Here is a 16,625-nt window from a genome sequence, read left to right as displayed (position 1 = left end):
CTCGCCATGAATGTGGCTCACGGATGTACTTTTAGTTTCACATGTGGGCTGGCTTGGTATGTGTGAACAAGCTGTGTACTTCATCTAAATGCATTTCCAGGACTTTACCACAACTCCTCTTAACCCTCAACAGTCCCTTTAACTTCCACACCGCAGTGCTGTCACAGTTGATAATAAAGACAACAGGAACTGGAACCAAATGCAGACGGTAGTGGAGGCAGAAGAATTATATGAGTCATTTATTAATTCTAACTATAAGGAATGCTTACAGAGACCAAGTGAAGCAGTGAGTCCGGCAGGCAGATAACCAGAAAATCCAAACACCGGACACAAGGGGAGAAAAAACAGGAATACAACTCACTGGTAAAACTTGATTCTATGAATACTAAACACACAAAATGCTAAATGACAGGAATGCTACATGGATGTATTAAGTCAAACTGGCCACGAACAAAGGAACTGGGCTGGTATATGTATTGAATTACTAATTAGGCAAGTGAGAGCAGAAGTTGAGGTGACTACTGGGTGCTTTTCATTATGCTAACGTGTCTTGATTTATTTCCTCGCCTCCTCTCCTCGTGTCTTAGTCCCGCCCACGGGAGATGCGAGCGGAGGAGGGGAGGAAGAGAGGCGAGGTGAGAGGAGTTGAGGCAACATGCCTCTAACAAAACAAAACTTCCTTGCCTCGGAGCCGTCATTTTACATAGATGTCAATTAAATTTGACCTGTGGCACAGCTGTCCATTGTTTTGTTATACCATTGTATTTTGTCATGTTATTATCAGAAGAGCATAACGGTGTTCATGAAAACTATATATATATATATATATATATATATATATATATGACAACGTGTAATACAGCAAGTTCTGCTGAATGCAAGATAATGTTCTTATTAATAAAATAAGAAGATCCTTGCATGTATACATCATGTATAGCAGTTGCATTGGGTTTAGCCTAAATTGAGATAAATCATATCAAAGTGAATGCAATTAGAACAGCACCTTACCAGGCAATACACAAACGGTGAAATGAGGGACGGTGAATAACAATATACAACAGGAAACACTAAACATGATATGAATAAATAAAACAAAGAAAAACGTAACCTCAGGAGCAGGGTGGATTATAACAAGTACAGGGCACGCTCTCTCACTTACTCACGCACCATTAGTAGAACAATCTTTTGTAGACGGTATAATCGCCTAACTCCACCGAGCATGTCATGGTAATTAAAGGGCGCTGCTCTGAAGGACAGGATCGTACCACCAGTAGTGTGCATGTGTATGTCTGCATGCACGTTGTTCTCTCTGCAGCAGAGCACCAAAGCTAGAATAAAGAAGGATTGCAATGCTCATTATGAGCCAAGTGATATTTTCAAGTGGTAACAGGTTTTTGTTTCCGCTATTGAAACACAACAAGGGAGTATTTTAAAATTTTAAGAGCTTTACAGATCAGCAAATTATGAAAGCTGCCTTTATTGGGCTGTTAAAAAAAAAGCTTGGGATATTTTATAGGCTGAATAGTCTGCTGAGGTGCAAACTTGGCTTTGGCCTCAATACCTGATCTGAATGCTTTCCAAAAAGCACACAAATGAAATGATGAAAATATCTTTCCTCAGATGCCAACACTTTAGCTGGATTATCAAAACATTTTATTTGGAGGTAAAGGGGAAGGTGATCACAGCCAAACATGTTGGTAAAAGTCTCGGATATGATGGGTGTTAACAATGGACAGTTTGGATAATAGTTTTACCATTCATCTGAGGTCTCTTTTCCACATATTTGGCTAACCTGGGTTGAAACCTGTATGATTGCCTGACTGCCACTATAGTGCATTGCCCCGTCTGATTTATTTTTAGTCACGCTGGTTGCACGGATCTAGCGATGGAAATGTCGGTTGGTTAGTCCACTACTTTTGTCCACGACTATTGGATGGATTGCCATGAAGTTTTGTACAGAGGATGCATCTCAATGACTTTGGTGACCCCCAGACTTTTCATCGAGAGCCAGTAGCCGGTTTGCAATTCTTTTTCTCTTAAGTCGACAGGAATTTAACACTTTTGTTTCTTTTCAAAATAGATTTTGACACCTTTTTGGTAGAGATATGATGCCCAGAGGATTAATCCTGATGTTGTTGGCAATCCCCTGAATCCACATAGTGTCAGCAGCAGGCTCACAATTTTGCTTCAAAATCAAATCTCTTGACAACTATTGGATGAATTGTCATGAAATTTGATGCAGGCATTTGTGTTCCCCTTGTAATTATGAATTGTAATTAATTTGGTGACCAGTTCTAAATTTTAATTTGTCCAGAACTTTGAAAATAAGAAATTTAGCTATACAGTTTTTCAACCTACAGATTTGTTCCCATTTTGGCAAATTGGTATTAAAAGTAGCCGATGTTGAATTATTTATTTGCCTTTCCTGTCTGCAAAGTACTTTAATGCTGAAGAAAATGGATGATGATTATTCTCAGACAAGCTATGAAGCGTCATTTTCTATTATTTCTAAGTGGTTTTAAAGTCATTCATTTACAATGGACATCAGTGATAATGATATCAACAGTGTATGAATATCAATGTGTTTAACTGTAACTTTGATATTATTAAAATGACGTGCAGAGTGATAAATTAAGTTACAGAGGAGCACAGTGAATATTTCATTCCCCATTGTAGTGGGAATCCCGTCCAAATAGGGGATAAGAGTCCGATAAAAAACAAATAAAATAAATCAAGACCTAAATTCTGATGAATGGAAGTCATCTTTAAATTAACTATCAGGACTTTTGTGCTTTCGACATCACAAGATTTAAATTGGCTTCAAACAAGGTGTAGAATAAGACTGATAAGTGGAATATTCCTTGCAGAGAAGTGGTCTACAGATTCGAAGAGGAAGCCCCCAAAGGAGTTGCAACCAATCAGCACAAGATCTACCATAATAACATGTGTTGTGTATGAATTCCCATCACTTGGCATCATACATTGCATTGTTATGTAGGGTCACAGGCTAAACGCATCACTCATGTCTCTCAGATAATTGAAGATAATTCCTGAATATCATCATACATTATTCATATTATGAGAGGTTAAAATAATAATCGATTTGCAAATGAAATGTGTTCTTTTATCTTTTTCAGTTTTTGCAGACCAGGAATACAAATCACACGAAGATTTAAAGTTTTAAGAATCTACCTGAACAAGGTCAACGATTAACATCCAATTAATAGTCCTGCAATTAATAATAGACATCACAGACTGTTGAATTACAAAAAGTCCGGTCTAGCAGACAACAAAACAATGTAGTGTAGTTTTATATGCTGCTCACTGCTCCCTGAAGCACCACAACCACTGCCAGACACATACAAAAAGGAACAGTTGCTCTCTGGAATAGCAAAACCTAATGAACATAACAGAAACTACTAGAGCCACAAAAATGTTTTCCAAATCTATTACACATAAGTGTTATTGAATATGCAAAAGATAGGTTTGCAATGACAGACCTAAGCTCCAAATGTGTAGTATTTTCTGACACAGTGGCTCTTAGATTTCACACAGAAGTAAACAAAGGTTTCTCATTTGTCGATGAGTGTATTTTGTCGGCTTAAATTACGACTGTGTCTCTAGCAGATGTCACCTAAGATAATACCAGCACTAAAACTATAACAGAGTTGGTTGATAACCCCTTTTTCCAGAGATTGCTTTTTAATGACTTAATGTGGGCTACATACATGTGATGCTAAAGAGACTGAGGCTAAAGCTCTGCATATCCCAGCTGTCAGAGCGGAGACAGCGAGGCCCTGTTTGTCGTTGTGTTTCTGAAAATCTGGGCGCAGATTGTAGAAATACTGGTCATCCCAGACCGACAGCAAACATCCGTGCCATCAAGAAAATTCCATGGAAGTTGCACACTGCTGCCGGTTATCGGGAAAAGAAATTGGGTTTGGTCGGCTCCGTTTGCGATTTAATTTTTTCCATTTCTAATTTAATTTCTAGATATTTTTGTTGTTTCAGATTATCATGCTCCAATTAGAGTATCTCAATGCTGCACTTGACAAATTAATTGCTTCCTTCTTTTTATGCTTCCAAAAATTTGCTTTCAAAATGACTTAAAATATTTTCATTCAAATCACCAATCTCAAAATCATAATGTTCAGCTATTTTCCAAAGCTGGTCCTGAGTCAACAGATTGAGAAAGGGATCAGATGGAGAGTGAAGAAACTCATCCACCACAGAAGCCATCATCCAAATCTTATCTTAAGATCTACCGATTGGGTAAACACCAAAGTTGCGGGGGAACTGATGAAAGCAAGCAGGCTGGTCGTTACCCACTGCCACGGAGATGTTTCTGAGCTTAGCTCTTACCACATTCATCCCCAGGCTTCGAGTTACCCGCCCTAAAGCATGCCACGCTTTATCTTTCATTCTCAAAATCGAAATCTCTGAAACTATCACAAACAAATTGACACATTATCTCGGCTTACAACAACCAAGAGCCTACTTCAAATACAAACAGGACGAGCCCTTATTTTATCACAACTCATTTTTATCACAGCCCAGGCTCAGTGAGCAAGACAAAGAGGGAGACGACACTCAAGTTATAGGGAATTTAAACACCATTTTATTTGAAACTAAGACAAAAACATGATACATGAATCTGTGGTTTGTAGATCAATTGTGTTTGCAATGCTGAATGTATGTGTGGTGTTGTGAAGAAAAAAAGATGATGAGAGAGCAAGAGAGGCAACATGAGGAGCTCAGTCTAAGTAACCTAGACCCAGCCTGCCCAGGTGCAAGACATCAAGTAAGATGGCTCCGCCCATCTTTACCTGCAGAGGGGGAAGAAAACACAGAAGGGGGAGCGCTGACGGGGCAGATATTAAGAGGGTTTACAGAGTGTTGATTAAATTGCATGATCAACTTCGTGAAAAGCAATATCGATTGCTATCCCAGTGGTGAGCCAAGAACATACATCGGCAGGCAATCACATTTGTAATACAACTTTGACTCATTTTGTCCATTTTATGTGGAACACATTAAGTATAATTAACGGTTATTTGAGTCGCCGTAATCAGCGGCTCTCAGCGTAAATCAGCTCCCAGACAGTTTTGTGTTTTTCCAGTCAATCTCTTTTGACAAACCTTTCTCTCCACGGACCAGCATCCCATGGAGTCGGTGTAATGGACAGAGAAAGGCAGAGAGAGAGAGAAAGAAGATGGTGACCTCCTCGAGGGGGCATCCTGACATCATCCACAGTGGCGGTGGAGACATGGTGCTGTCACAACACACAGCGACGGGGGTGGGGGGGTGGTGGGGGTCTGCTGGCTCTGTGTCACCTGCACTGACACGCTGGGGGATGACCCAAGCTGGAGCAATGACTGTGACAGTAATGGGACAGGTCTTCTGGGTGGTGGTGGTGGTTGGGGGGGGGAGGAGTTGTGGGAGGGTGGTTTGTTGATCAGGGAGACAAGACATAACAGTAGATAGCATGGCTGTGTCAGCATGGATGAATACAGCATTGTATGGATATACAGTTAAAACTGTTCAAACCTAAACAAAGTAAAAATCTGTTTTTCTGTAGAATTTTTAAACATTAGTGTATCATTGTCAAATGAATAGTGCTATATTTGTAAACAAATAAACAGACCTATGTCGAGAGAATGCCTCTATTTATTGTTATCCATAGTGTACCTCAAATAATACCATTTTTAATATAAACGTCTTTTGGACCTTTGCCTTCTGCTCCATCTTTGTAGTTTGAAACAGAAGCTTGCAGTGGTGAGGGTCTTACATTTCTCTTAGATATCTTGAAATTGAAAATATCAGTACGCTTCAGTTACCAAGTAAAAAGCCCTCATTTTCTTTGATTTCCCATGCAGATAATAAACTTGTCCCCCAGTTTTATTTCACACATTTCTAATGAGACTCATTTAGTAGCTTCAGTATTACAAGAATATGCATGTGCATGCTCAGCCAATCAGTCTGAGCCCATTTAATCTTTTGGGCTTCTGCCCTATGAAGAGACCGAGGCAACAAGACTCCTCTTTGCATCGAGGACTGCCAGCAGGCATTGCGCAGACTATCAGGGGTGCAGAGGTGTAATCCACCATTTCAAGATAAACAGCGGAATGGTGCTATCCACAAGCAGTGTGGGGAAAGAGGTGTTGATCCAGTGATTTGCTCATTTGCTTCAGTTGTCTCGTTCCGACAACGTCTGCAGTTCCAGGAGGGGTATGGAGAAAGGCTGCTTTCAGGCCAGACTCACCTAAAATGTTATTTGATATAGGAAGGAAACATCCAGTGATACATTCCTCGGTGGGAGTTGCTTTTCATTCTTTGGGCCCTGGGAACACTTGTGAAGCCACATTTTCAGGCAGGCCTCTCTTAAATTGTTGTCACTAAGTCTGCCCTGCAGCCTCACAGGAGAGAGTTGCTTTTGCATTTTTCAGTTTACTCCAGATATCTACTCCCAAAAAAAAAGAGCTCTGAATCACATACCTTTCAGGCAGAATCTGCTTTTCCCCTCCAAAACTCTTTAAGAATTAATTTAGGAGAAGTGATCTTCGCACATCTGTGTTCAGACAGGTGCATAGGAGAATAAGTAATGACTCCAAGAAGGTTGCCTGACCGAAACGTAGACATTCAATAAATTTAAAGTGTTGACAGTGTGCGGGGGCTGAATTTATTAATTAGGGTCAAGAATGAATCAGGCAGATGTCTTCTGCCTTCCTCCACATAACACAAAGAGCAAGGACAGGTTGCAATGCTCTTGTCTCTCTCATGCTGTTTATTGGCATGTGTTATATGGAATGCTAAGTGGAGGCCCATACAATAGAATAGAAAAGCGTCGGATCACAAGCCTGCATGACGTCAGGAATAGACCCTTCCTTAGCTATTTGAGATTATTCCAAACATCTTTGTACAGCTTTGAGCATCCATGATTATCCTGTTTGTTCTTCCTGTTTTGGACATGTTGGGTCTTTTACAAGTTTATACACCAACATGCAGGACTTGTGCAAGGGGAGCTTTCACAGCTGTTATTCCAAACCCATGAGCAGTTTTATTAAAAATGTGGGGATATGAAACGTTTTGTTTTTTTGCCAAACCCAGTGCGGTTAAAGAAACCCAAGCACGTAGATCCACCTGAATATGGTATCAGGGATCTGTTTCAGTCATACTGTGGTGCAGTTTGTGTGCAGTCAGAGCTCATCCCATAATCCTATTGGAGCAAATCGTATTTGTGCTCGTCACATTTACAACATTAGTGGCACCTATGAACTACTAGCAAGGAAATGATGAATGATTTGATGATTTGATAAGTCCTGAAGTGTCTTTTTTCTATCATGTGGATTTATGGATGTTTTTCGCAATGGACAGTGGAGATAATGATATCCTGTGAAGTGTAACTTGATAATATGAAATTAATAAACAAGATAAAAGGCAGCACAAATGTGTAGGGAGAGAATAACATTCAGGTCCAACATAATGTGATGATGGAGGGTATAGTGAAAGAGAGGTCTTTAGTCTGAACTTCTTTGCAGCTTGTGTGACTCTGCCAGTGCGTTTAACCTTCGTCAACTATCACTGTCTCCTGGCAACAGTGGTGATCACCTGCAACGTGACAAAAGTACTGTGTATGTCACATGCGAAAGTAAAAGCAAACGTTAATATTTGGTCACCTGAGTTGTTAGATACGTGACTCTTTTGTCCCTTGCTAGTGATGCGAGTTGTTAGTTACTCGGTGTTGTAAGTCTTCTTCAATACAGCATGATGTTCATTTAGTAAACACATCCGCTATGACAGACGTATACGCCGTCTCTACATCGCTCCTCCGCATTCCAAATATGGTAACTTCCATTCATTTGCTGCAAAAAAAATAAAAAATGGCGACGGCCGTAATCCAAGATGGCGACGGCGAAATTTCACCGAACTCGAGGCTTCATAACGGCAGTCCACAAACCAATGGGTGAAGTCACGATGACTACATCCACTTCTTATATACAGTCTATGGGCGAGTCGCTAGCAAGTCAAGTTAATGTCAACCAGGCTCTTTTCCTAAACCTAACTAAGGAGCATTTTTGACACGTCGTCCCAACATGTTGGAAACTAAAGCTAGAGGTGTACCTAGTGCGTCGATCCTAGATGCCAAGGAGCTCCGACTATGCCTCAGTATTTACAGAGTTGGGAGTATAAATGTGTTGGACTGCGCATGTGCATGTGAAAATGGCAGTTGCCACTAGAAAGACTGGCATTTCGTGTCCCTGCACACCACACCAGTAGACTGCATTTAGTGACTATTTCACAAACTGCCATGACACTGCGTCATGTGATCAGCGTGCTTAGAGTCCTAATGAAGAACAAGTGACCATAGAGCTATACCGGTGATATTATTACTTAGACTCACCAAAAGGCTGCTGGTATTTTAAATGTTAAATGTAAATGTTCTGTTGCTCAGCACAGATCGTCTGGAATAGCTTGTTTTAAGTAAGGCTATTGTCACCCATCTCTGCAGCTTTACTTGGATGCTGCCTTTCTTTATCACAGATGATGTGGCTGCTTAGTTTTAATAGGGGAGATGAGATCCTCTGCTTCTCTGTCTGCTTAACATTTTTCCTCTCTCTCTTCCTCCCTCAGTGTGACAGAAAAAAAAAAAGCAATAAAACGATGGAGCGTCAGCATTCTCTAGAGGCCAACGAAGGGCATAACATAGTCTTTGTTATTCATCTTTCTCTCTGTTTGATATTTCTCCTGTCTGCTTCCTTTCAGTGCAAAATCGCATAACATTGAGTGTATAATCCAGCCTTGTGCAGCCTTTACTATTTTGAGCATGGTACTATCTGACTGGTGTAATGAAACAAGAGGAACCAAATGAGAAAACATGTTTCGTGGCTTGTTAGGAAGTGAGATTGTCTGAGATGACTGTGGCACACCCTAACTGAACAATTCCCTTTTCTCTTTTGTCCCTTGTGTTTAGTTTCTTTCGTTCACATAGTAATAACATTGTAAACCTAAGAATTGTTTACATTGTTCTGTGTTCATATTTCCACATATTCATGTTCTAAAGTGCAAATGCACACCTGTGGTTTGCCTCTTTGCTTCATTTTATTGTATGTGTTGCATTCATGGCATAGGCATTCCACAAATGGGTTTGTCAGCATATCACCAAAAAAAAACAAACAATTAAAAAAAACAACACAACAGGTCTGAATGTCCCTCCCTCCTGTGGAATGTGTGGGATAGTTTTCAATGAAGACACATCTATTATCTATTTCCTACCGGGATTAGCCGCCCTGTGTTCATTTTGATTACACACTGTGTGTGTGTGTGTGTGTGTGTGTGTGTGTGTGTGTGTGTGTGTGTGTGTGTGTGTGTGTATGTGTGTGTAAGCGCTGAGAAGAAATAAATGTGATGCAGGACTTTGGGATCTGAATAGAATATGATCATCAGCGGGCCCATTCTACGTTTTCTTTTAAAAAGTAATTCCCCCTGTGTTTTCTTTCACTTTTTATTCCAAACTACTGTTTTGATATTTATCAGACTTTCATTTTGAGAAGGCTAAGAAGTAGTGCCCGACACTGTTTCTCTTTCCTTTCTCTGACATTACCTAGTTCCCTTCTCTGTTTCCCTGAACTCCCCCCCCCCCCCCCCCACAGGTATGCTCTTGCAAAACAAATCTAGTTTAAAACCGCCAGTGTGTAAGTGTTTGTAAGTGTCCGTGTGCGATGCTCCACCCACCCCCTCCATCCCTCCCATTCATGACACTTCCAGCAGGTTTACACTTCAAAGCCGACTCCCTTCAAAATATCCAGGTGAGAGCGTGTCAGTTAGCATCGACACAAGGTCACGGGCAGCGAGCTCCTCTGTTACACTGCACTGTTTCCCCTGTGTCTAAGGTAAGGTGCTCTGTCTTTATTTATAAGAAGTGTTAGTTAAGGAAAATACATGTGATGCAGATACATTTCAGTTTGATATCTGATGTATAGAAAGAACTCAAGTGGACAAAAGATAGTGTAAGAAACAGGGACACTAAAAGGGCAAGGCTATTGTTCATTCTGTTCCTTTTCTATTATATACGAGTGAAGATCTTGTATGTCAAAAGAAAAAAAAGGAAAAAAAAAGCGCAGCCTGGTGCGCACAAAAGAGGGAGATTTGTAAAGACAGATAACTGGAAGCACAGCGAATAAAACTACACACGTATCGCTTGTGCTTTACTCCTCCGGCTGATACGCATTACCTTGAAAAATGAACAAGGTCAGGATGAAGGTATAAAGGCGAGACGTGCAAATGACAGGAAAAGAAAGAAAAGCAGAGCTGGGAAGAAGAGAAAGAGGAAGAAGAAAAGCTCGCAAGAGAACTTCAACCCCACCTTGTTAGCTCGGAGCGTTGACTCATACAGACAATGTAGACTTGGATGGAAAAGCAACTAGCTCAACCTGTAGAGCAAGTAACAGTTTCGGATCTATCACTGTGTCAGTCAAGGTGGGCTAGACAAAGCTGTAGACATGGAGATCTGCACTGAGGATGAAGACAATTTAAGTGTAAATTGTAACGGGGTATTTTCTTACCACCCCAGCCTATAACACTGCACCTGTTTCTGTGACGCTGAGCATGTTTAAGGTAATTTTCTCATGAGAAGCACAACTCTTGTACACTGCGTTAGACTCTTAATGAAGGCACTAGAGCTGTATTTGCATCGCACTGGGAAGGAATATTGGAATCAAATGCATCACAGAGCCCGAGGTTATTTCTCAGTTGAGAAAGCATGATACGTCTCGTCTGTCACGGCAAAGGAGAAAGACAAACACACGGCAAAGAGATAGACGAGGCTGGCTGCTGTCGGTACCGAAGGCAACATTGCAATCTAGAGCAAATAGGAAAACAAATTGTGGTCCAGCTTTGCCATCGCCCTGAGACAAGATATACTGTTGTCTGTGAGGTTTTCTTTTTTCATTTTACCATCCGGGGCTGAATGTCACCTCAGAGTTTGTGTATGCTTGAGTGTGTATTTTGCATGAGATTGGGAGAGAACTCGCACTGACAGATCACATGTTGTATTCTCCACTTAGAAGGAGAGGGCACATCAGCAGTGACAGACCGTATCTGGCTTTCAGTATGTCAGTTATGTTGAGACTGTGAAGGCATTCATTGAGTCAAGTCGTTTCATGCTGTGTAATTTAATAGTCAGGACTTCTGGATAAGAGAGGAAATAGCAACTGATTTGACAGCTATATGTCTACAGTGATGCCAAAAATGCAGAAGGAAAGTGTTTCTGAATTCAAATACTATGGATTTGACGAGACAGAATTGAAATGGAACAGTGGACAGGGAGGCTGTTATCCAACTTTTGTCATTGTGTGAGAGAAGCATTTTTTTTGTTGTTGCTGAAAATAAAATCCCAAAGAAATCGTATCCCTTATGAGGCGTAGCAGACCTTCCTCGTGTTTACAGTCAAATATGTAATTCAAAGATGTTTACACCCTTTAGTCATATTTTTAAAGCTACTACAAGGAACTTTTATTTTGTGTTGATTTTGCGGTCCTTGTAGACAAAAGTAGTGTTTGCAAGCACCAGATTCCTGTTAGAAAACTTCTTATTTTACTGCAGCAGGGTCTGATATTCTGCCCCGTTCAGTCCTGGCTTTGGTTCTCCCATGCCTTTCTTCCCTCCAGCGGGCCTAGCAATATGGCCTGGGTCTCCAGTAGGAGACCTGGTGGTACCAATGACAAGCATTAAGAATGACTCAATAGCCTATCTTCTCGCTGATGGTCTCGTTTGCATGTGTAGGTCATATAGAAGCACCAGAATTAAAAGTTGCTCACGGTAACTTTAAACCCTCATTCTGCACATGCATGCACACACCTATATGCAAACACCACTTCATTTACACACCACCAAACCCCAGAGAGAGACAAATGAGTGGAGGATACAGGTGCAACCAAAGCAATCTGAAAGCATTCAAACACACACATACACAAAGAAACACAGAACTGGCTGTGCAGTTGATAACAGCTCCTCTTTAAAGTCTGCACACGATCAGACCATTAAATCCACATGGTGATATTTTAACTAAAATTCCCTTTCTGTCTCAGAGCGCGGGTCCCGTGGTACGATCAAGGCATGCTTAACATTCTCCAATGAAACACTATCCCTTAACAGTCCTTTGAAGAACCAAGACTGCAACGGGCACTTGGGGTTACAGAGATAGCTTTGGCGGCCTGATCAGCCTCAATGTTCAAATAGCTGACTAATCAAGTTGAGAGTATTGGTTTGTCTTTTCAGCAAAGGGAGGCTCCGATGATGACTCACCCACTGATGTATAATGAGACAGTGCTTAAAAGGCAGCTCTGTGTAAATATAGATCCGGTATAACTGGGAATATGTTTGTTTCCTGGTTGTTTTGTTGCCTCACAACTGATCACCACTTCAAAATTGCTTTTTTGTTTGTGATTGTGAACTTTTATATGACACCATATAAAAGTTTGAATAGATTTTTGTGGTGTTGCTATTATATAGTATTACTAATATAGATAAACACATATTTAAGGAGTAGCCTTGTTAACCCTGATGATGCCATAGAGTTATGTCAGCTTGGATTTGTAATACAGATCTATAATAGAAAGTATGCATTATAAACTGACATTAACCGTGTTTCCATTTTCTAGTGAAGCATTAGATAAGCGGGCAGAGAATGGCATAATTGCATAAAAACTCCCTCAGTTGCAAAAAAAAGTTCCTACACTTGCTTGTCTTTGTTGAAAAAAATGTATTGTGATGAATGGATTATGGAAACGCCTTTGATGAATACATTTCTTTAATTTGTTTTAATTTGTTTGTTTTTTTAACTTCTAAAGTTCTCTTTAAAAATGCTTGACGATTGAATAGAAACACGACTAGTGTGGAGTTTACATTTGGCCGTTTACCAAGCAGTGAGGGTGTAATAATGATACACTGACTGGTTGCGTTATGGGAAATGTAGGATCCAGGATTTTTCCAGACTTCACCAAATTTGAGTCAGGATATGTCAGCTGCGGCATCGATTGTCGTGTTTAAGTCCTCCAACTTTAGGAAGGTGCAATATCAAAACACAGGAGCATCCTTTTAAACCTTGCTGCAATCCTTGCTTTATAAAATGAAAAGAAATATATGAGAAGAGGAATGTGATATGCTCTCTATCTACTTATTGTAAAGAGAGTTTTTCACTTTTGAGTGCTTACCTTTTTTTGTTTTATCTACTTTGTCCTTCTTCCTTAAATTAACTCAGGTTTAGATCATCAAGAACCTCATCCCACCAATCCCACCTGGTCTCCTGAGGAGCTCTTAGCCTCCTCCGTCCCCTCATCCACCTCTAAGGCAGCAGTCATGAACTGGTCTGCTTTGGAGAGCCTCATCAGTGGGGTCAACAAGTACTCCACGGTGTTTGGCCGCGTGTGGCTCTCCATGGTCTTCGTCTTCCGGGTGATGGTGTTCGTGGTGGCGGCCCAGCGGGTGTGGGGCGACGAGAACAAGGACTTTGTCTGTAACACGGCCCAGCCGGGCTGCAACAACGTGTGCTACGACCACATCTTCCCCATCTCCCACATCCGCCTGTGGGCCCTGCAGCTCATCTTCGTCACCTGCCCGTCGCTGATGGTGGTGGGGCACGTCAAGTATCGCGAGCAGAAGGACATGAAGTACACCGCCTCGCACAAGGGCGCCCATATGTACGCCAACCCCGGGAAGAAACGTGGGGGGCTGTGGTGGACGTACCTGGTGAGAACAGAGGAGACAAACGTTTATTCTTGGAGTCTTGCTGGAGATGTTACACGTAACAAAAAGTACAGACACTGCAGTGCGTTGTCTCTGACCGGAGATAATCAGTGTGGAAATATCAGAAATAATTGTCATGGCTCTGTACAAAAGGCAGTAGAAGACATTTTCATAATTATAGATGATTTGTTTTGTCCTGATCGCCCGTAGAACTTTTTTTTTGACAGCTTGTCTTCTCTTGGCCCAATCAGAAGCATGGACTGAAGCTGTATGAGTTATAAGCTTGCAGTGGTTAAAATGTTTTATCTTTTTATTATAGATCCTGCATAATAATCAATTGTCTTCCTCCTGTTATTATTAACCTCAGACCAGTAGCGACTTGAAAAAGGCAAATGGACTTTTGCACAGGCAAATGGACTTTTGCCTTGTTTATTGTAAACTTCCAGAAAAGTGTGTCTCCCGGTTTAACCCTCATGAATCTTTTCATAGGTGAGTCTGATTTTCAAGGCCGGCTTTGATGCGGGCTTCCTCTACCTCCTGTACCACGTCTACGAAGGCTACGACATGCCCCGCCTGTCCAAGTGCTCCCTGGAGCCGTGCCCCAACACAGTGGACTGCTACATATCACGGCCCACTGAGAAGAAGATCTTCACCATCTTCATGGTGGTCTCCTCTGCCCTCTGCATCTTAATGTGCATCTGTGAGATGGTTTACCTCATCTGCAAACGCATCCAGAAACTCTTCAAGAAGAAGACCGAGAGAGACAGGATGCTGTTCGCCGAGAATCACGAGATGACGCCGCTGGCTAAACCCAGGTCAGAGTTCAAGTCCAGAACATCAATCAGAATGGATCCTACGGTCTCCAACCAAAATCTCAGTAACGCCAAGGCGGAGAAGCCATCTAAGAAAAAATGATGTATACAATATGGCAGTGGCCATGTTGAAAAACTGCGCAAAGTATTGAAGGGACCACTGCAAGCAAATACATTCATCAGACTCCATGAGAAACTGCTGCTCAACACCAAAGAGATATCCATCAAATCAGGGATTTCTGTGGCAGCGTTTTGTACATATTATCATGTCTGCAGGAATAGATTACAGAAGAAGTTAAAGGGTTTTGAATGGTTTATGGAACTTGGGTTGTGTGTGTGTGTGTGTGTGTGTGTGTGTGTGTGTGTGTGTGTGTGTGAGAGAGAGAGAGAGAGAGAGAGAGAGAGAGAGAGAGAGAGAGAGAGAGAGAGAGAGAGAGAGAGAGAGAGAGAGAGAGAGAGAGAGAGAGAGCAGTTTGTTTAGGCTTTTATATCAGCTACATTTGTACTCTGTGTAAATAAAACTATGAAATATTGTAAGACCCCAGGTGATGTAAATGCACTTTTTAGAGCAACCCTTTCCTTGAGAATACACACTGCCCCCTAATGTATAAAACAAGATGAAGCACAGACGGCACTTCCTTTAGTAATCGGCAGAAATCACTTGAAGGGTTTTTTGTTCTCAGACATGCAATATGAAGAAAATGCTCTTTATTGCTGAAGAGGTACTTTGAGTCCTGTTGGCATGTTGTGTTCTCATGCTATTAAATCCAAATTGTTTATTAATGAAGGTATGATACAGGCATGAACACGTTGAACAATTCTAGAAAAGATGTTTTTATACCCACAAAATTACTCTTTGAAAGTGAAAGAAGACTCCAGATAATGCTTGTATTTATTGTTGTGATATATAAAGTTACTTCACTTTTAAAATAGTTATTTGTATGTGTCCTTTGTTCTTTTTTTTTTTACTTTGCAGAATTATCATACATGAATCCCAACGTACTTACACATCCAAAAACTACAGAAGCATAGAAATACAGCTTAAAGAAAGGACAGCAAAGATGAACACAGATGCATGTAAGGATAAACACATAATGATTGTGTAGGTCAACATACATAGCTGTATATATAAATACAGCGGTTCAATTTGTTGTATGTGTAAATGTAATTTAGAGCTTTAAATTAAGGGTTTATGTCTGATACGGTACGGGAAAGGGCCCGTTTGGTTAAAAAAAGAAAAAAAGTTAAGCATTGAAGATGGGTCCCAAATCAGAGCAGAACATTGCAAATTACAATATATTGTAGTACTCAAAGATCAAAATGAGATTAAAATAAATCCCTAAAATAATATGAAGTCATATCTGACTCGCAGCAAACCCAGCATATATAACAGAATGACACAGTGAGTGACTAAATCAGTAAGTATTTGCTTCTATTCATGAGCGTGATGGGCATCGTGATTCAGTCTGTTTCCGTCGTCATCACTTTTCCACGCTGACGTCCAATCAGGAGCAGGAGACGCGGGTGCGGCGGTGACAGACCCGGAAATGCACCAATAGCTGCCTACCGCGAGCCGGACGGTTCAGTATCTGTATCCGCCTTTCACGGCTGCCTTGTTGAAGTCTGTCAGAAATGAGTTTCCACTACGGCCAGGTATCGAAATACTGCATTTTGTGTTTTGTTTATGTTCATTAGCACAACATGTTTACATTGTTAAATAAATGTAATATCTGTTTCATTACCTTGATGTAACGTAACTAATGTTTTAGGACACGAAAAACACAAGTGCCGTTAACGTTAGCTATTCATCCGTTTGCTGTAACAGTTAGTAAACAATGTAAATGGTGCTGCTACGTGATGATAACGTCCATTAGCTTATGTTGCAGTGTGTATTGTGAACGTTGTATACATTACGATTGCGCTGACATTGCTGGGGTTATAGTTAAACAATATGTAAGTGAGCGTTAGCTGTTTTAATATTCCCGTTTTATCACCAAAGGAATCTTGCTTGTTAATGCATTTCCTCGTAGTTTTCCAAGCCATATGGCTCCAGCTTGAAACATTACTTTA

At 40.9% G+C, this 16,625-nt stretch overlaps 2 protein-coding genes across 2 annotated transcripts in view; both read left to right on the top strand.

Moving 5' to 3' along the window:
• The first annotated feature begins 9,779 nt into the window (after window positions 1–9,779).
• On the top strand, window positions 9,780–15,487 carry gjb9b (gap junction protein beta 9b). Its single transcript, XM_068710958.1, has 3 exons — window positions 9,780–9,890; window positions 13,259–13,746; window positions 14,233–15,487. Exons 2-3 carry the CDS (start codon window positions 13,357–13,359, stop codon window positions 14,656–14,658), a joined length of 816 nt encoding a protein of 271 aa, XP_068567059.1. The 5' UTR covers window positions 9,780–9,890; window positions 13,259–13,356; the 3' UTR covers window positions 14,659–15,487.
• Window positions 15,488–16,119: 632 nt separating this feature from the next.
• The window catches only part of pef1 (penta-EF-hand domain containing 1), a 4,932-nt gene continuing 4,426 nt past the window's right edge, over window positions 16,120–16,625 (top strand). Inside the window, exon 1 of the mRNA XM_068710959.1 lies at window positions 16,120–16,208. Within this exon, the coding sequence (XP_068567060.1) occupies window positions 16,188–16,208 (21 nt within the window). The 5' untranslated portion in view covers window positions 16,120–16,187. The remainder of the gene's footprint in view (window positions 16,209–16,625) is intronic.

This window comes from Cebidichthys violaceus, unplaced genomic scaffold, assembly GCF_023349555.1.
Source record: "Cebidichthys violaceus isolate CVI_PGR_0920_01 unplaced genomic scaffold, fCebVio1.0.p SCAF_16, whole genome shotgun sequence".
Lineage (NCBI taxonomy): Eukaryota > Metazoa > Chordata > Actinopteri > Perciformes > Stichaeidae > Cebidichthys > Cebidichthys violaceus.
Note: the sequence above shows the minus strand (reverse complement) of the source record. Positions and strands in the feature narration are given on the sequence as shown.

What these genes read in the sequence shown, in the direction of transcription:
- gjb9b (XM_068710958.1), top strand. Translation starts at nt 13,357, where the DNA reads ATGAACTGGTCTGCTTTGGAGAGCCTCATCAGTGGGGTCAACAAGTAC. An exon ending in GGCTGTGGTGGACGTACCTG is followed by an intron (nt 13,747 to 14,232) that starts GTGAGAACAGAG and finishes ATCTTTTCATAG; the next exon opens with GTGAGTCTGATTTTCAAGGC.